Raw genomic sequence first — 23,303 nt, forward strand, 5'->3', positions numbered from 1 at the left:
TTTGTGTAAAAGAGGATTTATTTACAATGGATTTAAGCCTAGAAATTCACAGCAACGTGGCTCGGTGTCACCATATGCACAGGTATGCCCAAAAACATTCATACCCTGACCAAATTCGGCATTCAAGTGAATTCTTATTCATCTTGATTATGAATCCTTGGGGACCTGACTATGCACCTGGCCGTACGGTTGAGAAATCTAAGCTATGAGGCATATCCTGAAGCAAGCATTAATCATTGTAATAAAAGTTTGTGTTGGAAATAGGGTGAAACATTATCACAATAAAGTCAAAAAGGGACACAGCTCACAGCTTGCCGTCAAAAAGAGTCCAAAGTGTTGTGGTGCCCACTGCTCCTGAACGCATCACACAAACATTTCTAGTTTCCAGTCAATCTATTCTTTCACAATCGCATACTTTGAATAGTACGGGTGACACACATACGCACGCATGCACGGACTAGGGCCTATCTGAGGCTGTTGCTGTTGGGTTGTGAGCCAGGCAGGCCAGTATGATCAGGGCTATGGCGGTTCTGCAGAAATAGGGGAAAGGAGAACCACTTCTATTAATATCGCTAATATCATTGAAAACACCCGAGGTTTGAGCGAGCAACAAAGATAGGATTTGAAGAGGCAAATTGAATGCCATCAAACAATGACTGGGATGCAGCAACTTCAGTTTTTCATGTGTGGGCTTGGTTATGTTTGACGTTATTATATTTTCTTAAAATAACACGACTAAGACAAAAATTATTGTTTTTTTTTCTATTGGGGGGGGGGGGGGCTTTATCGTATAAACTCATGCTTGAATGAAATAACATTTTTTACATGCAATCAATTAAGTGAGTCTAATGGCCTAAAAACTTTATTTGAATCAAACATTAGAGAAATATAAGGTTGTTTTTTTGGGGTTTTTTTTTTCCATATTTTGTATAAGAAACTTGAATGAAAGGTTTTCCAAAAAAACAGCTCAAGAAAGAATGTCAGTACTGTAGTCATTTGCATGATTTGGCCCAAGTCATTATAAACCCAAAACAATGCAATAAAAATAATAAAAGCTTTGTTGGATTTCAAGTAACTCGAATGCAATGACAAACCAGTCCATGGGTCATCTTGCATATGTATTACAAGTGTCTTCTATATGTTTCCAATCGTGTCCCTTACCTTCTTCTTTTTCTTATCTTTCTTCTTCTTCTTGCGATCTGGATCGTCATCCCTCTTTTTCTTCTTCTTTTTGGGGTCGGTATCTGACGGCGTTTCCGCTGCGTGGAAAAGGATGCGGATGAGAGGGCGTCTTGCAAACGCGGATGTGTGTGTGTGAGTTTTCTGTTAGGTGGGCGTCCTTCCTACCTTGTGGTAATGGGTCTTGCGGGCGATGGTGTTTGTGCTTGTGCTTGCTCTTCTTCTTTGGTGGCTGTATGTGCATCAGCCGGTACTGCTCTGGGAGCTGAAAAACACACACGCACATTGACATATACGGTCATTTTCAAAGCATTAAGACACACATAGCTAGCCGGTTGCAGCGCACATATAGACAAACAATCTCTCATTCTCACAATTCAATTCTATGGGTGATTTCAAATTTTCAATGAACCTAACTAACATGCATGTTTTTAAGAATGTAGGAAAAAGCCAGAGTCTTTGGAGGAAACCTGGGAAAAAACAGGGATTGAAAATGGTTAGTTTACCGGCCCAGTGTGTAGTCTGAAGCCTGTTAGCAAAGCGCCGGTGAGCGGACTGAAGGAGTTTCCAGACACTGGTGGCTTATCGATCAGGGATCTCAATGAGCTCCCATCTTGATTCCCGGGACAGTCGATCATACCTGCGACAAACAGGAAGACAGACGGGTGAGCGAGAATTCAACAGGGTTGCCACAAACAAACTTTTGATCGAAATAGACGCGGTGGCACAAACCCTAAGCCTGGTATGAAGAATAACAATGAATGAAAGTTGAATCTTTGAAATAGTGTTTGCATCACACGTCCATGGCCCACCTGGTAACTCTGGGAGAAAGTTGCTGAGCTTCTCCTTCACCTTCTTCCCGCAGAACTTGTTGTAGGCGTGTTCCAGGTTGTAGTGCGTGATGAGGTTGGTGTTCCCAGTTAACTCGTTCCCAACTAAAGTTGACCACATTACCATACACAGTTTATTGAGCATTCTATCACTATTAGCGTTCGGCGACACAAGCAACTATGTTAAAACAGTAAATGCACACATGAGAAGTTGAGCTTTAAATGTGTCACAGCGAAAGTCGTGGCGTAAATGAGAAACTTGCGATCTCCATGACTGACGTTAGCTGCGTTAGCATTGTTTACAAACTACTTCCGATAATGTGTCGAGTATTTCCATTGCGTCCCCAAACGCAAAACCCATTCAAAGCAAGCAAAGCTCGTACAACGATACAGTACCGGGTAGTTCTCGTAATAAATAGAAGGGTTCATTCATGGCTCCAGACTTCCGCAGAGGAGGCCCCTCATCCCCGAGCTGTGGTGTCATCTGCCCTGCCACAGAGACTTGATTTTGCGGGAGAGGCGGCGGAGGTTTCCCAGGTCCGAATCCGAGGGTAGACGAACCGGGTGGTCCCTGAGTTTCATTTTGTCCAAATAAAGTTGAGAACATTTCCGTCATACTTGCCACTGTTACAATTGTAATCTAGACGTAAAAGGGTTACGCAAGTATGTGTTTACGGAAAACTGTGATGTGATGCTTCTCCATTGAATATTATTTCTTGGTGACGTTCTCAGGTAATGCCATGAGTAAAGTGGCAAGATACCGTAATACCTGGTGAGTGTGCGCATGCCAGATTCAGAAATGACAAAAGCGCATGCATTTCACCAATTTTATTTCATTGAGATAAAAAAATCATGAAAATAAATATACACAGTTATATCAGTTAACTCAAGCAATTATTATGAAGATCATACATCAAACACATCTGCGGGGCATAATGAAGACGCCAGGCTTCCAATTTCGGTGGCTGATGCCTGTCAATACAGAAATACAAAGAAAGGTTGGGGAATAAAACAATCTGAAATGCTTAATGTAGACAATTAAAAAAGCATAACTTCACTTAATATCAGAAAACTGCAATCAATCATCAGCAAAATGTATATAGTCATCTCTTATGCCCACTTACAGCTCTAAAAATATTCGAACACTCGGCCACTTATTATAGCAAGCTGCAAGTGTGAAAAGTGCAGAGCAAGCTTGTGCAGTTGATCGCAGGTGATCCCGTAAGAAACATTTTGCCACTTTTCATTCTCACCTCCCACTCTGCAACAGCTGTTGAAATCAGATGTTCAGTCTGAGCAATTCTCTCCCTGCCAGCCTGAACCTTTTGTGCAAGGGCAGCATTCTCAGCTTGGATCTTTTTGAGCTCCCGTTGCAAATAAGCCTCCTGCTTCTGATACAAGGGAATTATAAAGCTGCTGAAGTCTTGTTCCGGAACCCCGGATGGGCGCCTAAAAGGATAGGTGGAAAGTGTTGTACAGAAGGAGTTGAATTTTTACAACATTGTTAAAGAAATAGACAACAGTCTATGGTAAACGACATTGTACCAAGAAAAGGCAATAAGTGGGCAACACATGTTGCCTAAAAAAAACCCCACAAGACAATCGCAAAAAAAAAAAAAAGAGAGAAAACGAGTCTCTGTATTTGTGTACCAACCATGCAGGGTCTGGGTTAGTTTTAGCGGCACTTTCCAGTTTGTCCAGCTCATTGAGTTTGGATTCAAGTCTCGCTTCTTTGTTCAGTCTGCTGATATCATCCTTCACATGGAAAGAAACACTCAAGTAATTATGTGTCCAAACAATACACCATAACTAGTAAAATGTAGAAGACCATGAATATCGCGAGACATAGTGTCACAGAGTTTGCCTAGATGACCATAAACCCTCACCGATTCGCAAATCGCCATTCGGAAATTCACCTGTACGATATTTTTCTGTACAACAGTGGTTCTAAAAAATGTTTTAACCCCAAGTACCACCCCCTTAAATACTTAGCGCCCAAATACCACCATCATGACCAAGATCAAAACACAGTAATTGTTGTATTAGTAGCAGAAGAGGTCTATTCTTCTTTGTTTGCATCTGCATGGCTGTGCAGTATTGCCGAGACAGGCACTCCAGATAGAGAAGCACAATGAATTAGATTGCCGCATTAAATGATGATGCACAAACTTGAATTCTTTGCAGTCTTTATAAATATCCTAATGCTCCATGATGTTATAAAGTACAATATTATTAAGTCACATTGTTTTTGTGACAGTGAGGGTTTCTATTTGTATAGATAATCACTGAATTTCTCTTCTCCTCTCCTCATACATAACAGCATGAAGGCATATGGAGGGATGGTTATGTTTGTATTGCCAATGTTTTATGTGATGTGTTGTTATTTTGTTTTCATAAAGCGCTTTGATGCAGCAAAAACTATTGTGAAAGTGCAATAAAAATAAAGACTGTATAATGAATGTGACATATTTACACCAACCTTTATAGTTCTCTGCAACTCATCAACAAACTGCTTGTAAATTTTTTCCATCTTCTGATGGTTCATTTTATAGAACTGTTGGAACATGCTGGAAAACCGGTCAGAGCTGTGTAAAAAAGGATTTAAGCGTTAAAATAATATTTTTATGGCGAAGATGATGTGCATTGCTTGTTAGAATTCCTGCAAGTTACGTATTATTACATATTATCATGCTAGGTTGTGTACTGTATATGGTTTCTGGGCCTCGAGTTGACCAAATCAAGCTTACTCCGAGCACATCTAGAACACATTAGTGCAAGGATGTCAAGCAAAGTTTTGTCACGGGCTGCATCATAGTTTCCTTCAGAGGGCCATTATGACTGTCAAAGCCTTATATTGTAAACAGTATAGGCTCCACAACAAACTGATGAATAATTCGCTTTACAATTAGAGTAGTAAACACGTACAATCTTTTTTTAATTTTATTGGTTAAAGAAGCAGTCTCAATGAGTTGAATCGCATCGGCCACTGATATCAGCCAGCATTTCCGATTCTGGATACCATGTCGGAAATCTAGTTTAGGCCAGAAGAGGCGGCCTCGCTCGACCTTTATTCTCACGAATTGGACAATAACGCAAATCCGAATGCAGAGCGTTGTATTAATCCAAATCACATAATAGTAGCTCACCCAGCGAAGTGCATGAATTTTTCTAGACTTTTCTCAATGACTTTGTTGTACAACTTCAGCCTGTTGCCTTGAGGTTCGTCATTTTGGGATGGATCACAAGCTGCTTCTGCTTTTACAGCCTGTACTGAAACCTCCGTAGATTCATCCGTGCGATGTTCGCTTGTAGTATTGTTATTTGAAAGTTTTTCCGCTAGTTCCTCGTTGTCCATTTTGTATCCTCGGTTTCTTTCTGTTTACGTTTTGTATTCCGCGCCCAAACTACGGGACGCCACGAGCCCCATAAAACTCGGGTTTGCTTTTGCTGTGCGCATGCGGGGCAATGCGGAAGCAATGTTGCGTCACTTCCTCCAGTTGACTGACTTTGATCAGCTGGATAGCTCCCCTCGGCCGAAATGGGTATAATCACTGGAGTCTGCGCTTTCTTATACCACCTGCCCCAGATTTACAAATGGCTGCTGAAACCGTATTACATCACCTCCTTCTTCATGACGATCGCATTCTTGGTTGTCCGAAAGGCTCCTGGTTTGTGCGAGCACCTGGCGACGCAGCGTGAGGACGGCAACTCCTGCGACTTTGACTGGGTGAGCACCGAGAGGCCGGATCGTATAACGCAGGCAAGCAGCGAATAAATATAGAGAAGTCTTGGTACAGCCCAATGACTTTGCGTACTTTCTCGTTTGTCCCATTTTTTTTTTCCAAATAGAGAGAAGTGGAGATTCTCATGTTCCTCAGTGCCATAGTGATGATGAAAAACAGACGAGCAAGTAAGTGTATCCCCCCCCCACACACACACACACACACTGGTTTGTCAACCCCCACCAGACAATTCATTAAGTACATGTAATAAATAAAAGTGAATGCATGAGGAAATAGTGGGTTATACATGCCAGTCAAAGTATTATAAACAATGCAACAACTGACCATTGTAATCTTTGTGAAGGGAAAAGCCAGGATTTCTCAAGCTCTTATACTGGAATTAGCTCAAACAGTAAAGTAGTACCTAATATTTTGGAAGCTATAGCTCAACTGTATGTATTGGGCACTTAAACAACCACAGATAAATAAAAAATGAGAGAATAAATCAACGTTTTTTGTTTAACTCATAACAATGTGCTATGTTGAAATTGTAATATATTTTTAATATATTTCTTAAAGCCCATATTTGCACCGGAATTTACCTGAATGGAACAATTGCATGCTAAACTGTAGACTCTTGTGTCCTATTTTTTGTAACTCTTTAACCAATGTGTGATTTAATGTGTGACCGTTTCAGTTGTCACCTTCCCACATGCAGGTCATGCTCCACTACAAACAAGCTAGCCCATTGTTGTGTAAACATTACCCTTGAACGTTCTCTTTTGACCTTGTTTCAACTGGGTTTTCTCCCATCCATCTTGTAGTTACCTTGGAGCAGCACATTGGAAACTTGTTCCTGTTCAGCAAAGTGGCCAACACAATCCTCTTTTTCCGGCTGGACATTCGCCTTGGCATCCTCTACCTCGCGCTGTGTGTCGGTCAGTAGCATCATCACAATCATCTCGTGAATATACTCCATTTATCATTGTCAATCAGGAAGCGCATTATAATGAAACATTTATTTACTATAACTATAAACCTAATTGGGGGAGAGAGAGAAAAAAAAAAGTCCGTCTGTCTCTGCCTGTCTTCCCAGCATTTGTCATGACATGCAAGCCGCCTCTATACGTGGGCCCCGAGTACATCAAGTACTTCAGTGACAAGACCATTGATGTGAGTTCATTTGGATATGTCAGTTCTCGAAATGTTATGGATCACTTCAATCTGTTGAGTTTGAATGTCCTCCCCACCCACTTCCAGGATGAGCTACAGAAAGACAGTCGTGTCACCTGGATTGTTGAATTCTATGCTAACTGGTCTTCTGACTGCCAGTCCTTTGCTCCGGTCTATGCTGACCTTTCGCTCAAGTAAGAGATGCTTTTTCACTCTTTTAATCCGAATTAGAAAACAAAACTGAGGTGCTAGACTTCCATGCTGCACAACGTAATGCACGGTTGACTTGAAATGAATCTGCTTTGAGGGGTTTGTGTGGTCTGCTGTATCTTCAGGTACAACTGCACTGGGCTGAGGTTTGGAAAAGTGGATATTGGACGTTACGGAGAGGTTTCACAAAGGTAATTTCTAGCTACTATATTTCCACTTTTTTTTTTTTTTAAACTAACGGCCTGAAGTCCTAATAATTATGTTCACATCAAATGTAACGCACGCTTTTACCATCCAATCCATGGATCTTTCATTGAAATGCATTAATAACACAACTACCTCTTGACCAGGTACAAAGTGAGCACATCCCCTCTGTCCAAGCAGCTACCTTCACTGGTGCTATTCCAAGGTGGCCAAGAAATTATGAGGCGTCCAGCAGTAGACAGTAAAGGCAGAGCTATTTCGTGGACTTTCAATGAGGTTTGGGTGCCTTGAGATCCACGGTAGGATTGCAGCTCATAATCTGCCCCCACTAATATTCTCCCCTTAATTGTTAGGAGAACATCATCAGAGAGTTTGATCTCAATGAGCGCTTCCAGAAGTCCAAGAAGCTGAACAAGAGTCGTGGTTCGAAGGAAGAAGACCAGCGCAACTCCCAACAAGAGGGGGTGAAGCCTGATTTAGTAACTGGAGAAAAGGAGAAAAGCTCCGAGAGCAAGAAAGACAAGTGAACACTGAGAAGTGTGGTTCACCAATCTACTGTACGTTTTGTTTTTCTAATGATGACCTGCCTTCCAGTATTTTTTTAAACAGAAAAAACGCTAATAAGATACAATGTAGACTGCTTTAGAAATTGTGAAAAGAGTGCATCCGTGCACTGGTCCGTTTTTGAAGTGGATGGCCTAATTGTGAACATGCAGGATGTGATGAAATGATCAAGGGAAATTTTGTCAACTTATTTAAATAACTTTTTTGTTTTGTATTTAATGTTTGTTGGCTGCGTAACATCTCGCTACTCTGTACAGTTGTGGAACTTGTGTTTACTAATGTCCCATCTTTCAAAAACATTAAAAATATTCATAGTTAAGTTCCATCACACATTATGTTTCATCAATTTGACCTTTTTATTCTTAGAAGACATCTTCAAAAAAATCTGGATAAGGCCATTTTGGAAAAGTCTTAAACGTATTAGATAGTTGAGAAGCTCGTTCCAACCCCACAAGAGCGATTTATTCTCACAATAAGTCTTGTCAACATACTTGCACAAATTTGAATTGTTCAGCAGACGTCATCCTTGGCCAGAGCGGAAGGAAAGTAATTTAGGTTCGCTAAATTATTTTTAAGGAACTTGTGCCATTAATGTCGACTCAATTGTGAACTGGGGAGGGCTACGAAAGAACAATCGGCATGAACAAGAATCGCGTGCATGATGAAAATACAGCCTGCCACAACTCAAAGTACCGTTTTTTTCCGTGTATAGTGCGCCCCCATGTATAGTACGCACCCCTAAAAATGGCATGCTGATGCTGGAAAAAAGCTTGTACCCATGTATAATACGCACCCAATTTTTATGAATTTTTTTAAAAAAAAAAAATTTTTTTTTTTTTTTTTTTTTAAGTCCCAATGATCGTCACACACGCAGGGAGGCAATGGGTCCCATTTCTATAGTCTTTGGTATGGTCTTAACTAGGCTGGATGTAATTTTTTTTGTTGGCGTTGATTTCTCCGACTGCCCGTAAACGCACCACCGCGCTCCGTGCGCATGGAGCGTGTTTGAAGTGAACAGCAGAGAAGAAAGGAACAAGGCAAAGTGTTGTGAAATAAAATATTACCTGTAATACGGATTTAGGTAGAGAACTGAACTCTCGCTCTTTATATAGCTGACGTGTCTTGCTCATCCGTTCTGCGCATCTGTAATGGCGGCCTCCGTATGATATCCGGTTTGCGTGTGTGCGAGAGCGAGAGAGAGCGAGAGAGAGAGCGCGCGAGAGAACGCTCAACCGTAGCGCGCCGCCGACCGCCCAACTGCACCGGGCTGGTCGATTATTGTGACAGAGCCGTCGCTGAAATTTAGAAGATATTTTTAAAGTCCTGATGTACTTTCTAAAATTTAAGTGGACCTCAGTGCGCACTGCGCAGGGAGCTTAATTTGGTGCAGCGCGCCGGGCGCTCACTGTCGCATTGCTTAAAGAGCGCCTTTGTGTTTTAGGATGAACAGCAGAGACCAAAGGAACAAGGCAAAGTGTTGTGAAATAAAATATTACCTGTAATACGCATTTTGTTATTTGCTGATTGAAACTGCTAATTAAACTGTGAATTGAAACTAATAGGAAGAAAATAACTCTCGCTCTTTATATAGCTGACGTGTCTTGCGCATCCGTTCTGTGCATTTTATTTCACAACACTTTGCCTTTCTTCTCTGCTGTTCACTTCAAACACGCTCCATGCGACCGCAATGCTCTCGTATCAGACGCTTGCTCGATCACCTGCTCGTTTGCTGTCCCGTGCGCACACGAAGCGCGGTGGTGCGTTTACGGGCAGTCGGAGAAATCAACGCCAACAAAAAAAATTACATCCAGCCTAGTTAAGACCATACCAAAGACTATAAAAATGGGACCCATTGCCTCCCTGCGTGTGTGACGATCATTGGGACTTAAAAAAAAAAAAAAAAAAAAAAAAAAAAAAAAATTTAAAAAAATTTTTTTTATTTTTTTTTCTTTTGTACCCATGTATAATGCGCACCCCGGATTTTAGGACAATAAATTGGTAAAATTTTGCGCACTATACACGGAAAAAAACGGTATCAGTCTCCTTTTGGGTTGGGTAAAACAAAAAAAAAACGGATTAATTGTAATGCCCAATTCGAGCAAACCTTTTTACCTCAGTCAGCTGTAACAGTCAAACATTTTTTTCAATCAATTGTTCAATCAATTATCCCATCATTTAACTGGATACAATTAAATTTTTGCATGTTTTCTTCCCCCCCTCCCGGTTTCCTTTTGTTTATTTTGAGTTGTTTGGTAAAAACTAAACCATTAAGCAATATCAAACGAGTGGGATTGAATATTGACCAGATTTTTTTTTTTTTTTTAAACGGATTCAGTTCCTGGTTCGATCAGTGTTTTCCAAATTAAAAACAAATGTCTTATTTTGATTAACCAAAACCCTGTGAGGATGAATGAATGAACTCTGCTCTCATGAAAGACTGCAGAAATCAGAATAGTGACTGTTCAGAGGCTTAAATAGTAGGAATTGGACAATTTAAAATTATACAACACCTCTAGCTGTGGGTTTTCAAGTCACTTGTACCTAGTAGACAACGCCTGAGTGTGAATTATTATATATATATTTAAAATAATAATAATAATCAGACCGGCTATACACAATGTCAGGAAAAGGTTAAAAAAAATAAAGAAATAAAAATGTGCTTTGCTTCCCTATAAATGTTCTAAAGGAAGAAAAAAAAAAATTGCAAACCAGTCCTGTACTGTATATTCTAGTGATGCACCGAAATGTAAATTTGTGGCCGAAACTAAATATGAGGAAACCCACGACTGAAAACTGAATTCAGAAATTCCGAGCCAAGCACACATGGCCACCAGGGGCAGTCCTTGGTGGCAGATCAAGGCGATGTGTCTAAAATCTAAAATAGTGTATATTTTTGGGCCCTTTTCAACACATTTTCGGTGCATCCCTAGTACATTTCGTTTTTTAAAACGTATCCAAGCCTTGAAAACAACTCAAAGTGACTGGTTTGACATGTTTCGCTTGCAACTACAAGTTTTGTTTTTCCTGTTTGGTGAAATAAATAAGCCCACCCCTCACTGCCCCTAACTGGCTGGTCATCCATGGATAAGACTAAAACAGTTTGCCTAGCATCGGAAACAAGACAGACGAGGATCTTAAAGCTACAAAACTGATTTTGCATAACGCCTCAAGCACAAAAACATTACGCAGGTACATTCAACGAAGATGCGTTGCGCTCCACATTTTTCTGTGGCTTTTGAAAATAAAGCTCAATTGTTTGCCACGTCCCCAAGTCGACTCTTTGGATCACGACAATTCCGGCAAGAGCTCACGAGTGGCTGATGCAGCCGTCAATTATAAACAGGCAACACATTTGTAATTAAAAATAAACAATTAGACACATACATTTGCCACCCATATCGATAAGTCATCTTCACCACCTGATGACGGGACCCATTAATAATCTGCAAGATCTTACATGTTTATATAAAAGCATATTTAAAAACAAAGACTTATAAAACTAAAATGATACTGTGTGTTTTATAGGTTGGATGCTCTCAACGCTTTTTACTCGACAGGATGTGTGGTCCATAAGCAAGACAGTCCTCATTGGTCAACACTCATAGATCCATCTTAGAATTCAGTAGGACACTCTCGGGGGTCAAAAATACTGTGCCCTAATGTTACCACGTCAAACCGTATCTGTGCGACTTCTGTCCTTGAGGAAACGGCCTCCAAACACTCTGGGCCTGTGAAGCAAGAGCCACGTGCAGTCTTTGTTCAGATTGAAAAGGAAAGGCCGGTCGATACCGGGCAGACGGCTGCGCACGCAACGGTGCTTTTGGCTCCGCAGTCATGAATAACGTCCAGCTCAGAAAAGAGACAAGTGGAAGTTGTCCAGTGACTTATCTTTTTCTCCTCCTCAGTGGAATAAGAGTGCATGTCACTCAAACCGATATCTCGTAAGTGGTCCCTCCGACACCGGTCACCTTCTTCACTCCGCCCCCTGGTTTAGATGTGTTGTGATTGGCCAAGATTGTGCGAGAGGACGATCTGATTGGAGAGCAATTGAGAAAGGAAGACAAATGAAGGTGAGAGGTGCTAGCGTCAAGTATATTAAAAAAAAACAAAAAAACAATAAGGCTGCGTTCGGAATCATTCACTCATTCCCTACTCACTATATGGGGGTTTCTGTATCACGGACAATATAGTTAAAGCCAAATGAAGAATAATTACATATGTGACATAAATATAACTAGTGGACCTTCCATAAATAATTTTAAACAAATTGGGAAATTACAATAACATTAGTTTTTAGATGAGTGTAATCAACAAAATTAATACAAATGACGCACTTTACACAATATTTGCATAACTGCCCTCGTTCGTTGGCGGCAGATGTTTTTTCTACTGTATTTAACTTTTCTGGTTACCATTGTTTTTTTTTTAGTATTTGTCAATTAATTTACTTTGCAGTCACCAAACATCCAAATAGCACTACAAAATGGTGGACTTGATTTATACAACACTAAACTGTGCAGTAATTTTCTAAATATGATACACAAAGAAAGACAGACTTAAACATTCAAACTATGCATTGAAGTAGCCGGCTTCAGTTTTTGGCAACTCCAATATATTTGCTCAATGCAGATCAGTTATATTTAAACTTCACAAAACCACCGTTGTTTTTTGTTCACACTAAGGTGGGCATGTCATCTAGATTTTGGCCTGAATTTCAATGTTGGTCAAGTTGGTGGTACCTGAAGCATTTGGTGTTTTTGGCGGTCGAACAAAATCTTTGAGCAGAACCACATATAGTAGACACAGAGTGATTCCGAACACAGCTTAAGGTTTCTCTCCTATTAAACTTCAAAAACCTACAGGGTTTGAATGGGACGACAAAAGAAAATAGCTACTGGTTGAAAACGTCTGCATGCCGGCATGCTCCTTACACTGTCTGTCTGAAAACTAAAGGAGGTTAAGGAAGACTCACACAGATCAGGGAGGAAGAGGATGGCTGACACAAAGTAGGGAGGAAGAAGAGGAAGATTAGGAAGAAAGGGAAAAGGAAGAGGAGCAGGCTAAGCGTGGCGAAGACGACGTAGCGTTCGTTACTCACTGTGGAGCCTGATGCCCTCCTCCGACTCCTCCCCCTCCCAGCGCCACGGTGGCCCGAAGCTTGTGCTGTGGCCCTGCCTCTCCAGTGTAAGACTGGGACTTGCCCAGGGAGAGGCCGCGAGGCGGAGGGGAGACAGGAGGCTCTGGCGAGCGAGCCCCCGGGGAGGAGGAGGAGGACACACTGTTACGGGGAACTCTGGAAGAGGAGTCGTGGTTATGCTGGAGCAGTTGCAGCGTCTCGGGAGGCCCGGAGAGAGGGGGCGGGCTGACGGCACGCAGGTAGGCTCTGTGAGGGGAGGAGAAAGTGGCGGAGCCCTGCAGCAGATGGCCCTCCCTCTGCTGGCTGAGCTGAGCTGAGAGGAAAGGCGACGTATAGCCCTGCAGCTGAGAACTTGGGGACAGCGCTTCCGGCTGGCCTCTGACCGCAGCCCCAGTCGAGGAAGGGAACGGAGCACGAGGCTTCTGCGGCGACAACTCATGGGCGGCAGACTCAAACTCAGGGCTATCGGAGGGTGTGAGCAGGCTGTCGTAGGACAGACTGCCGTTCCGAGGGGTCTGGTTAGCTAGACTTTTGTAGCTGGTGTCTGTAGTGCCTTCTGACTGGAGGGTGGCCAGAGGATTGTGTGCCATGTGCGCTGAGCGCAGGCTGGAGGAGTGGGACCCCCCAGTGGACAGAACCAGAGAGGATGGGTATGACGTGTGAGAGCGCCCGGTCAGGGAATAACCTGACATACCCCCCGACACGACAGTCCTGCCTAATCCTCCGGGGCCCTCACCCCTGTCCCCTGCCCCTTTGAACGCTCCCGCACCGCCCACCACCACTGTGGTCCCGTCCAGGCTGCTCGGTTCCGAACGATAACTGGGGTGGCGGCTGGAGTGAAGGATAGAGGGAGCCGGAGAGTCGAGACTCTCCCCGCGGATCACCTGAGGAGAGCAGAGGAGGAGAGACAGATATACAGACAGTAGGGGAAGGTGAACACAGGAGAGAGGGTGGGGGAGGGAGCGTGATGAGGATGATGAGTGAGGAGAGGATGAAGAAAGACCAAATCCCCACGTTACCACAGGAAAATTTGCAGAGGCAGCATAGACACACAATTCGTCCGACAGATTCCAACAGGAAGAAAAGAGTGGTGGTGGACAAAGGAGGGGAGTGGGCGGTGGGATGCTTAATCTGTGCTCTACTCCATCATCATCATCACACTACTGCATTGGAAACATTGACTGGTTCGAACAGGCACTGACGTTGCATGTCAAAGACAGCGATGGAAATACACAGTACGTTGACTACACATTCCAGTCAAATGCATTTTAGGGGGAAGGGCAAGATCCACTTCAACACACAGACTGGCAAAGGGAAACACACATGACACTTGCTGAGGACTTACTGATCAACCGATGGCCACTGAATGATCAATTTCAAGTCAAAACAACAACAACAAAAAGAGGGGCTTAGTGTTAACCACAAAGGACATCAGCAAGACGAGGGAGTAATAGTTTCCAAAGCATTTGGGAATACATCATACGTAGAAGATAAATGCAAAGGAATGCCGAGTCCTAAAGAGAGTTTTTTTCCAATTCAGCTTTAACTTCTTGTCTAAGCTAAATCACAGGCTCCAATTGAACCCTTTTAGAGGTTATGTTGGTATTTAAAACTTCACAGTACCCCGATTTTACTCTTAAAAGAGTACCTTGCCGGTATGTGTGTGGGCACTGTGGTTCCTTCCTGGGCTGTTGTACGCAGGTCGATACTTGTACATGGGCTGTGTGTGCACACCTTCTGTCAACAAGCTGCTTTCTGCAATTGAGAAACATGGAGAGTGTGTCATTCGGAACGAAAACCATCTCAACTTGGTTACGATATCTATGTGTGTGCCTGCAAGCGTGTCTTACCCTCAGCTTCACCACGAGGCAGCCCAGGGTAACGAAGCTCTGGCTTCGGGGGAGGTGGAGGCTCCGTGTCTGCCGACTGGCTCTCCATTTGATCCAAACTGCTCTTTGACTGAAATGACAAGCGCAGGGGGGTAACAACCATGTTGGAAATTAAACTGGAGGAACTCACTCAAAACCGGATTTTACTTATTTCCTGAGTGCATAAAAAACATTGAATCACGGCTGTTAGGCTTGTGATAGGGACCAAGGCCTGCAGCAAATAGCAAAATGATTGTGCCCACCATTCCAACATGGGTTTGTAATTGCGTATAGATGCCATAGCAGAGTGGCAAATCACTTAATACCATATAAAGAGGATCATAAAAGGATCATAAATCATCACTGCGCAGCTAGCATGTATACAATCATGAACCAATGTTACATAAACGACAATTATTTGACAGAGACAAACTGAATTTACAAAAGGCTCACCAATAACGTTAGCTAGCAACTGACCTAAATAACACGCTAGCACATGACTTTACATACTGGCACACACACTTACACATATGGTATGAAGTTATAGAACTTACCTCGTGACAATTATTATTTTTCTTTTCTTTACTATACACGAATTTCATTCAAGGAGCGCCAACAAAAAACGAGCACTGCCAATTAACTTTTGCTATTAGCAACAATGCAATTCACACATATGATACAATTTGCCTGTTTTTGTATCGGTCCCAATCAAATAAAGCAAGTAAAAACAAAAACAGACATCTCGAACTTTTGCATTTACTACAAAATTTGATCACGCTGGCGATGTATCGTGAGAGACAAACAATGCTCTTCCACGAAATGACAGAAGATAAAATTAATTTGTGTATCCACCTTCTGCAATTGATAGAACAGAATAGTGGCATTGTGTTTAACAAACAGGCTGCAACCATTTGGCTGCTTTTTCAAGACTAAAAGGAAACTGATTGTGAAACAGAAGTTTGGCCATATCACTTTTGTGCACAAGTCACAGCAGAATAAATCTGCCAGGCGACAGCTCGTATCTTGGAAAAACTTAAGTCCTAAGACCAGGCCGTATTTTTGATGTCTAGAATAGTCTGCGGGTGTTCACCGTACTCACTCTTGTGCTGTGTCGATCATTCTGGATACCATTATCCAGGACCTTGGCTTCGAGCTGTGCTTCCGTGAGAGCCGGCCTGAGGAAAGGGGGCTGTAGTTCGACTGTCTGAGGCTTGCGGGAACGACCCGTATATCTGAACAAAGGAAACACCAATGCTAGATGACACTCGTTATTTATTCCAATTTCGACTAGAAAAATGAGAGAGGAGCGAAAGAAAAAGAGGGACAATCCAGAGGAAAAAAAAAAAAGACTTTCAAAAGTAAGACTAACCTGGGTGCCAGTGAGCTGCAAAGTACATGTGAAATATTCCTAACACAGCCGTTGGTGAAGGGGTTAACACCTCCACGAAACTTTCCTGTCACCTAAAGAGCGCGGCAGATGGGAGGAAGAATAATGTAACATTCATTAGGTGTTATGTCCACAATTCTTAAAAAGACACAGACAAATTGTGCCAACTTGTACATACCTGCTCATTTGTGGTCCGACCTCTAGCCACGAGCACAATATGGAACCCAGTCAGGCCAGCAACTGGGACAAAAAACAGACCAGCAACACACATCACAGCCATACTGGTGGGGCAGAAGCTAAGGAGACATATCAAACCGAACCCCAACAAAAGCAAACACGAGAATAGAGAAAAATCAGGAAAGAGTGCTGTCATTTACATTTCGGACACAAACTTAAGGATACGTGACTGCAGCATGTGGTGTGTCGAGTTGCTGGCGGTGGTGCAGCACATAAACGAGGCCAAAGCCAAAAACATCCACAATGTGGGTGGTGAGTGACAGCAGGAAGAGGAAGAAGTAGCGATAGTTGCGCCGACCAATACAGTTGTTCACCCATGGACAGTGGTGGTCAAAGTCCTGACGGAGCAGAGGAGAATTTAGTAGAACCAGGACTCCAGGATATAGTCCATCCAGAAGTCAACCTTATCTAAATGTATATTGAATGCAGGCAAAACATGGTTCATATTAAAGATGAAAATGCCTTATCACACCCATCCATCCGAAATGCTTATCCTCAAAAGGGTCAATTATGACCAAAATTCAATACTATCACAATATCCCCAAATGGTCAGAAAAATCCCTCATGCACTGAAAACTACCATGTAATTGTATGTATAATGTATTTTAATACAATTATTAGCACCGTGTCCCGAGTTAACGCAGCTAAGTGTGGGCACTAGCACTGTTTTTGATGCACTCCAAACAGCAAATATGAGCAACATACAAATTAGGTGGACTTTTAGGATAAGCAAGTGATACAATGCGAGTCTTGTGCTCATACCTCTACACAGTTGTCGCAGACCGAACAATGGGAGCATCGTGGGGGTCGGTAGAAGCGACAGGTAGAGCACCACTTCATGCGCACTTGGATGCTTTTGATTTCCACTGTCTTGTAGAGCGGAGCGCGGAAATCATCCTCTTTGTCCTCATCTTCCTCCGCTATAGAGGGGGTGATAACAAAAGCTAAGATGTTTACAACTACTCCTTACGCACACCTGAAAAAAAAATCCAACTTGGGTTCACCTCGAGGGAAGACTCCCGGATCCATGAACGTAGCCATGCAGAAGTTGGCCAGCGTGAAGAGGAAGATCACGGCAATATAAACAGGAATGACGGCGGAGAAATAGTCGTACAACCACGGACAGCTACGAGGCAAGAGCAGGAAAAATACATTGTCACTTTAACAAGATAGCAGAATGTATCAGTCATCTATCCCCGCACAGGTCCAGAAGGATTTGGAAAGGATTCAAATTCTTGATTTGTGGACTTCCTACACTTCTCGACCCACACAAAACCCACTCAAGTACACAAGGGGGAAAGTCTTGAGAGGAGCACAGGGGCCTGAAGTGAGATTCAAAATGCGGAACCTCTTGAGACAGACACAGACAGACAGACAGACTCTCAAATCCCGTTTTTGCTTTGTCTGTACACAGCTTGCAGGGAAAGGGATTTGAATCCATAAAAGGCTAAACAGTTCTACCAACAATTTGTGGGTCCAAATATGAAAGACAACCTGCTGTAAACAAAATACAAACACAACGCAAGAGGTATTCAGTGTTACCATTAATACACTTCACACATGCAGAAAGGATAAACTAGGGCTGCTCAATTAATCGAATTTTAATCACGATTTTGGCTCCAGGCAATCTCAGAAACATGATTGTGTAAATAATCATAATTTTAATGTTAAACAGAATAATTCTGATTATGCTTTTGACCTATAATCGAGCAGCCCTAGGACACGTAGCACCGTGTATAGTTTAATTTACAGTATGTGGACAGCCAGAGACTCACGTGAAGCAGAAGAAGAGGGTGGTGGATCCGACCAGGAAGGTGGTGGCTGCAGACACCGGGACATATCGGCTGGGTCTAAAGGGGCGGGGAGGAGCGGAAACCTGGCCAGCCACTCCTCCCCCGACACCTCCACTGCTGAAGCCCGGCATCAGAGATGGAGCAGTGGGAGGAAGACCAGGTGAGAGGTAGATTTCTACAGTCTACCTATTTGAAAGGCTGCTCTACTAGTTAATATGACAAATATGGTGTTTGTTTGGGAGAGGCCATGGGTTGACCGGAAGCAAAGCAGCATATATGAACGGAAAACAGTCAGCAACAATTCACATCACTATAACACTCGCTCAAATATATATGCTTTTAAATCATACAGCAATATACAGTTCCACTTGCATGTAGATAGTATGTAAATATAAATGTTTCTATGCAGGACTATAATTTAGGCATAAAAAAGCAGGAGCAATGTGATACAAAAATATGTATCGGAAATTCATAAATATTTTTGTATGGCTTTAATGGTACTGCGTTGGGTGCAAGAAGGTAATTAAGTCTTAGCTGTAACACCCCTGCTTGTGCGTAGAAAAGCGCAGACTTAAGACGTTTTCAAATAAATTGCAATCGTTGTGCTCAAACTCCGATTATCTGGCTTGGGGGGGAAAATATGAAGAGGAAAATCTCAAAGTAAGGGAGCAGAAAATTAAAGATTTAGCGGATGAAGGGCCAGCATGCGGAGAGCAGATGCACATGGATGAAAACAGGCAAAGTATTGAGCACGGTAGCGGCTGATGACTTGTGTGATTGTCCCGAGGGGGCTTATTTAGGCACTGGGTGGGAGGGGGTCGCTGAGGATGGCTGCAGGCAGGACAGTTCCACACTGTCGAACTGTCAGCAGCGATATACAACTGGAGAAAAGTCAAAACCCAAGTCCAAAGGTGACTTTGGTAAGTTGCTAAAATGCTATTGTAGTCTCTATTGTAGTCTAAGTTCCAGCCAAGTCCATTCCGGATTCTTTAAGAGCACTGCCGTCGGTTTGTGTGTCAATGTGGCAAAAGAAGAGGAAACACACCCCACCCAAAAACAAAAACCCCACAAAGAAATCAACTCTTTCCAAAAAGAAGCCCTGAGCACGTCACTGGAGTGTTACTGGATGTAGAAACCAGGCGTGGATGTAGAAACCTCTCCCACCTCCACGTTCGCTGCACGTTGACCTTCTCTCCCATTGTGCAGCTTTGAAACATGGCCATCTGCAACATGGCAGCTACATAGTCTAATGCATGTTTGTCCTTATAGATTGTCCTCGTGATGTTATTCCTCCACGCCTTGTGATGGCAGATTGAAGGAAGTCGCTGTTTAAAAAAAAAAAAAAAGAAGAAGAAAATATCACTGTGAATATAAATGGTTATCTATCTCGATGTTTCTCTTTCACAGTAACATGATGTCGGTTAAACAAAAGAGGCCTTTAAAAAGACTTGTGCTTTTACTAGAATGTAGTTAATACAATTTCCCGGAAAAACGACACAAGTCAAAGGAAATTTGGGTGTTCAAACCATCATCACCATTCATAATGTCAGCTAAGACTGTGATTCTTCTCATTGGGTAACTAATTGTCAACTTGTGAGTTTGCATCCAAAAGTGAGTCACAAACAAGTTGTTAATATTGCAGGGCTCACAATTTGGTGCCAATTCTAAAATACAGGTATCAAGTCTGATCAAGACCAAAAGGATTGAAATGTTTTTTATTAAAACCGGTTTGATCCAATCCATAAGCCCATCCTATTATATCATAGAAACTCATCTTGACTATGTGAGAAACGCCAGAGCGCAGATGACCTGTGGTCATGGTTCTCATGTGCTTGTGTGTTTCCACATGTGAACAATCATTGTCCAGTGAAGGTGGTGTTTTTAGATGTCAGTGTCAATCAAATTACATTCCATGCATTACTGACCAATTTCATAGTGTTTCGAAAAATCATACTGTCTTGTTTCAATACATTACTATGCATGTAGATATGGTAAGCACAGGTATAAATCAGGAAATACATATCTCAGACAAAATTATAAGCGGGCATTAAAGTTAAATATTTACAATTTAAAAATCTAACAATTCCGTGCACCAAGCTCCAACCCATATAAGCCGTTCCCTGTCAGGACTCCAAAATACTGTAGTCATGTGGGAAATATTATTGACAGATACAATGATTACTTATAATACAGCCAAAAGGTACAGTACAGGAAATTGGAGATTTACACTTTTATAGAATTATCAGGCTGACTGTTCTTGGCGCCCTTATATTCGCCATGTAAATAAGAATGTTGCTAACATTATGTTGTCTTTTTGGGGGGAAACTGTTGTTGGAGGAGTCTGAAAGGTGTCTAAATGTAGCGAAAAAGGTCACAACATTCCAGACAAGTCATTGCCCTTACTTGTGACCTCACTTGTACTCACATGTGCGCAAATAAAAAAAGCACAACTTTCAAAATAAAAGCACTGCTGCTACCACTACATTTTATTTGGACTTCAGGGTCACTGTGAGGGAACGTCATACATTGGGAGTTGGGCCGACTGGGAGTGTGTGTGTGTGTGGGGGGGGTTCCTACTTTGCCCAGGTCTGACCTGAAAGACAGACTGAGTAACTGTGTGGCTTCTTATTTGTCTTTGTTGTGTTTTATTTATGATGCCACCAAACCAAAATACAGTAATGACAAAGCTAAGTGTGATGATACTGATAGACCCAGACATTGACCTTTTTGTGACAGGAAAACAAACTGGTTGGCAGATACAGTATAAGCATTACCAGTTTATACACACAAATGAATTGTACCAAGCAGTTGCTAACAAGTGCACTTTCACTTAACGTAATTCATTCTAGCTGAATCAATAAAACCTTTTATGTACCTGTCAGGTGAGTAGTTTTGCTTTACTTTTGCATGCAAATGACGCTGACGATGTTTTAGTAACAATTTAATATTCCATGAAGCACAGCCGATAAAGTTGATTGGTTTTATGATTGTTTTAGCTGGGAATTAATCTCCTCTTGATAGTTTTGCTTCGAAATGAGAACAGTTTAGAAGTCAACCAGCCTCACGGAACACAAATACTTTTGACATTCAATGTTCTACAACATTTCGCTGCAGACAACTTCCTTGCCAAGTCATACACAGTACAAACACATTCTACAGTACTCAACGGCAAATTACGGATCATATTACATATTTGTTCACTTTGGGACACCTAACGAAGCAAAACTTTCACAAGCACTTCACAGGAAGATTAACTTCTGGAAGATGAGTCACTATTGATTTCACCATCACTTCCTTACCACATTGAGTGGTTATTCAAATGTTCAGACACAGTAAAAGAAATTTGCCTGTCACTAGTACTAACCCATGTTTTACCCCGCACAAGATCTATGCATTAAGACCCCCTACTTACTGACATGCAAGTTACATTCACTTTTCGATCCCTTAATGTTAAGAATCAGTGTTGGTGAATGGAATCGCTTCTAAACCATTTGTCCTTCCATCAATCCATTTTCGGTATTGGGTTTAAATGTTACCCTCATTTGGAATGTCGTCGTAAAAGTGGACGTCGTTTGCGTCCCCACGGTCGCAAAATGAAAAACTCGTTCGTGCGGTGTGAAAACCCCAATGAAAACGGATCTGGAGGAGCAAGCGTAATCTGATCGGTTGGACACGCCCCTCTTCCAAACAACCGAGTCGGGACAAACGCGGAGCTGTTGTACTGACACTGTCTGTTGTTAATCATCTCATCTGCCCCACACCAAATCCCACCATCCCTGCACTATAATGGATGTTAATCCTAAAATCTCCGCGTCGCCCGTCATGTTACCGCAACAATTCACAGCTGAAGCTAACGGTCACGTCACCGGGCGTCAAATTATGCAAGATTTCAATCCGTTTCATGCTTAAAGATTCCCAAACAACCCTGTACTGTGTTCAGTCCAACATAAAACACTGTTTGATAGATCATACTAGCGCCATGATTCAATGATCTGCCCTCATAGAGAGCTGGCGTTGAACAGGCCAGGGCAGTGGTCGGCATCATCATCAAGCAACCCAAATAACCACATCGAATTACCGCAATAACCAACGAGCCGATGTGTGATCTCAAATGACAAAAACAACGGGTTTTACACGCAGTCTCCGCTCAATGATTCGTTGCGCTTTACCTTGCCTCGAAAGTTTTGGCGAGGGCAAACGCTAACTGAGATAGCCGACGAGCAATGAAACCTTCACACTCTCGACATCGCCTCTTTGGCTGCCACCGTTCATCAAATATTCAACAGCCTTTACCGCGGGTATTGAGAAAAGAAAGCCACACGTACCTAAACAGCAAAATGGTGAGTGGTCTTGCTCACTGATGAGAGTAGTTTCGGTCCAACCTCAGTTAGCCGATAGCATATCGCTTAGCTCGCCTAGGCCGACAACGGAATCCCGGAAAAGGAGCATTGTATGCTGGTCCTCCAGGTGGGGCGAGTAGCCAACCAGGAGCCGGGGGCGTGGTCTTACCAAATTGTTCAGAAACATCATGGTGCATTTTTCTATTTGCATCGAAATTTTAACACGATCGAAACAATTCATCTGCTTTTTGTTTATTTTTTTATGACTTCTACATCACCATAATGCAAACAGAAATTGATATTCAACATAGACAACAGTATCTAAAAAGGTAGTGGTTCCAAACAAACAAACAAACAAACAAACAAACACGCAAACAAACACACAAACAAACAAGCAACAAACAAGAAAAAGGACGATGCCAACCCTATCCTGGCCCTCATTGCATGGAGTACATAACAAAGTATACATAAAACAGAGCAGGGTTGAACATAATCAGAAGAACTTCAGGAAGGTCAATTATATTTGCATTGAACACAGCTAGAGTTAAAAAAAAAAAAAAAGAAAGAAAGTGAAGTGGACAAAAATAGCCATTATAGACCTTAGGTTATTATACCAAAAAAATACAATAGAAAAGAATACTCGGAAACCCATTTTTAAT

General features: G+C 42.2%; 4 protein-coding genes across 5 annotated transcripts; 1 reads left to right on the top strand and 3 right to left on the bottom strand.

The window, feature by feature from the left end:
• On the bottom strand, window positions 1-2,743 carry med19a (mediator complex subunit 19a). Its single transcript, XM_061285954.1, has 6 exons — window positions 2,406-2,743; window positions 1,992-2,114; window positions 1,686-1,819; window positions 1,348-1,444; window positions 1,162-1,259; window positions 1-530 (listed from the first exon to the last, which is right to left on the bottom strand). Exons 1-6 carry the CDS (start codon window positions 2,623-2,625, stop codon window positions 465-467), a joined length of 738 nt encoding a protein of 245 aa, XP_061141938.1. The 5' UTR covers window positions 2,626-2,743; the 3' UTR covers window positions 1-464.
• Window positions 2,744-2,822: 79 nt separating this feature from the next.
• si:dkey-6i22.5 (polyamine-modulated factor 1) lies at window positions 2,823-5,498 on the bottom strand. The gene is made up of 5 exons (XM_061285966.1): window positions 5,156-5,498; window positions 4,489-4,594; window positions 3,664-3,764; window positions 3,263-3,458; window positions 2,823-2,981 (listed from the first exon to the last, which is right to left on the bottom strand). Exons 1-5 carry the CDS (start codon window positions 5,362-5,364, stop codon window positions 2,916-2,918), a joined length of 678 nt encoding a protein of 225 aa, XP_061141950.1. The 5' UTR covers window positions 5,365-5,498; the 3' UTR covers window positions 2,823-2,915.
• Window positions 5,499-5,547: 49 nt separating this feature from the next.
• tmx2a (thioredoxin-related transmembrane protein 2a) lies at window positions 5,548-8,212 on the top strand. Of its 2 annotated transcripts, none has more exons than XM_061285933.1 (8): window positions 5,548-5,769; window positions 5,859-5,919; window positions 6,556-6,669; window positions 6,828-6,904; window positions 6,992-7,098; window positions 7,240-7,305; window positions 7,465-7,594; window positions 7,672-8,212. In XM_061285933.1, the coding sequence occupies exons 1-8, from the start codon at window positions 5,548-5,550 to the stop codon at window positions 7,843-7,845; spliced, it is 951 nt and encodes a 316-aa protein (XP_061141917.1). In that variant the 3' UTR covers window positions 7,846-8,212. The 2 variants fall into 2 exon arrangements, with proteins under 2 accessions (XP_061141917.1, XP_061141927.1); XM_061285943.1 differs by having other exon boundaries at window positions 5,548-5,736.
• Window positions 8,213-8,322: 110 nt separating this feature from the next.
• On the bottom strand, window positions 8,323-22,774 carry LOC133158587 (palmitoyltransferase ZDHHC5-B-like). Its single transcript, XM_061285878.1, has 12 exons — window positions 22,630-22,774; window positions 18,287-19,629; window positions 17,516-17,637; window positions 17,274-17,431; window positions 16,677-16,849; window positions 16,453-16,555; window positions 16,257-16,348; window positions 15,987-16,119; window positions 14,870-14,978; window positions 14,668-14,774; window positions 12,981-13,903; window positions 8,323-11,914 (listed from the first exon to the last, which is right to left on the bottom strand). Exons 2-12 carry the CDS (start codon window positions 18,433-18,435, stop codon window positions 11,809-11,811), a joined length of 2,175 nt encoding a protein of 724 aa, XP_061141862.1. The 5' UTR covers window positions 18,436-19,629; window positions 22,630-22,774; the 3' UTR covers window positions 8,323-11,808.
• Between the last annotated feature and the right edge of the window lie 529 nt (window positions 22,775-23,303).

Source organism: Syngnathus typhle, linkage group LG1, assembly GCF_033458585.1.
Source record: "Syngnathus typhle isolate RoL2023-S1 ecotype Sweden linkage group LG1, RoL_Styp_1.0, whole genome shotgun sequence".
Taxonomy (NCBI): domain Eukaryota; kingdom Metazoa; phylum Chordata; class Actinopteri; order Syngnathiformes; family Syngnathidae; genus Syngnathus; species Syngnathus typhle.

Excerpts from the sequence above, each read along its gene's own strand:
- LOC133158587 (XM_061285878.1), bottom strand. The coding sequence starts at position 18,435 with ATGCCGGGCTTCAGCAGTGGAGGTGTCGGGGGAGGAGTGGCTGGCCAG. Across the intron at positions 17,432-17,515 it reads TCCGGGAGTCTTCCCTCGAG|CGGAGGAAGATGAGGACAAA; the intron begins GTGAACCCAAGT and ends CCCCCTCTATAG. Across the intron at positions 16,556-16,676 it reads ACACCACATGCTGCAGTCAC|TATGGCTGTGATGTGTGTTG; the intron begins GTATCCTTAAGT and ends CTGCCCCACCAG.
- tmx2a (XM_061285933.1), top strand. The coding sequence starts at position 5,548 with ATGGGTATAATCACTGGAGTCTGCGCTTTCTTATACCACCTGCCCCAG. Across the intron at positions 5,770-5,858 it reads GGCCGGATCGTATAACGCAG|AGAGAAGTGGAGATTCTCAT; the intron begins GCAAGCAGCGAA and ends TTTTCCAAATAG. Across the intron at positions 6,905-6,991 it reads TCAGTGACAAGACCATTGAT|GATGAGCTACAGAAAGACAG; the intron begins GTGAGTTCATTT and ends ACCCACTTCCAG.
- si:dkey-6i22.5 (XM_061285966.1), bottom strand. The coding sequence starts at position 5,364 with ATGGACAACGAGGAACTAGCGGAAAAACTTTCAAATAACAATACTACA. Across the intron at positions 4,595-5,155 it reads AAATTCATGCACTTCGCTGG|CTCTGACCGGTTTTCCAGCA; the intron begins GTGAGCTACTAT and ends TTTTTTACACAG. Across the intron at positions 3,765-4,488 it reads AGTTGCAGAGAACTATAAAG|GATGATATCAGCAGACTGAA; the intron begins GTTGGTGTAAAT and ends TTCCATGTGAAG.
- med19a (XM_061285954.1), bottom strand. The coding sequence starts at position 2,625 with ATGACGGAAATGTTCTCAACTTTATTTGGACAAAATGAAACTCAGGGA. Across the intron at positions 1,445-1,685 it reads TCAGACTACACACTGGGCCG|CTCCCAGAGCAGTACCGGCT; the intron begins GTAAACTAACCA and ends TGTGTTTTTCAG. Across the intron at positions 531-1,161 it reads AAGATAAGAAAAAGAAGAAG|AACCGCCATAGCCCTGATCA; the intron begins GTAAGGGACACG and ends CTATTTCTGCAG.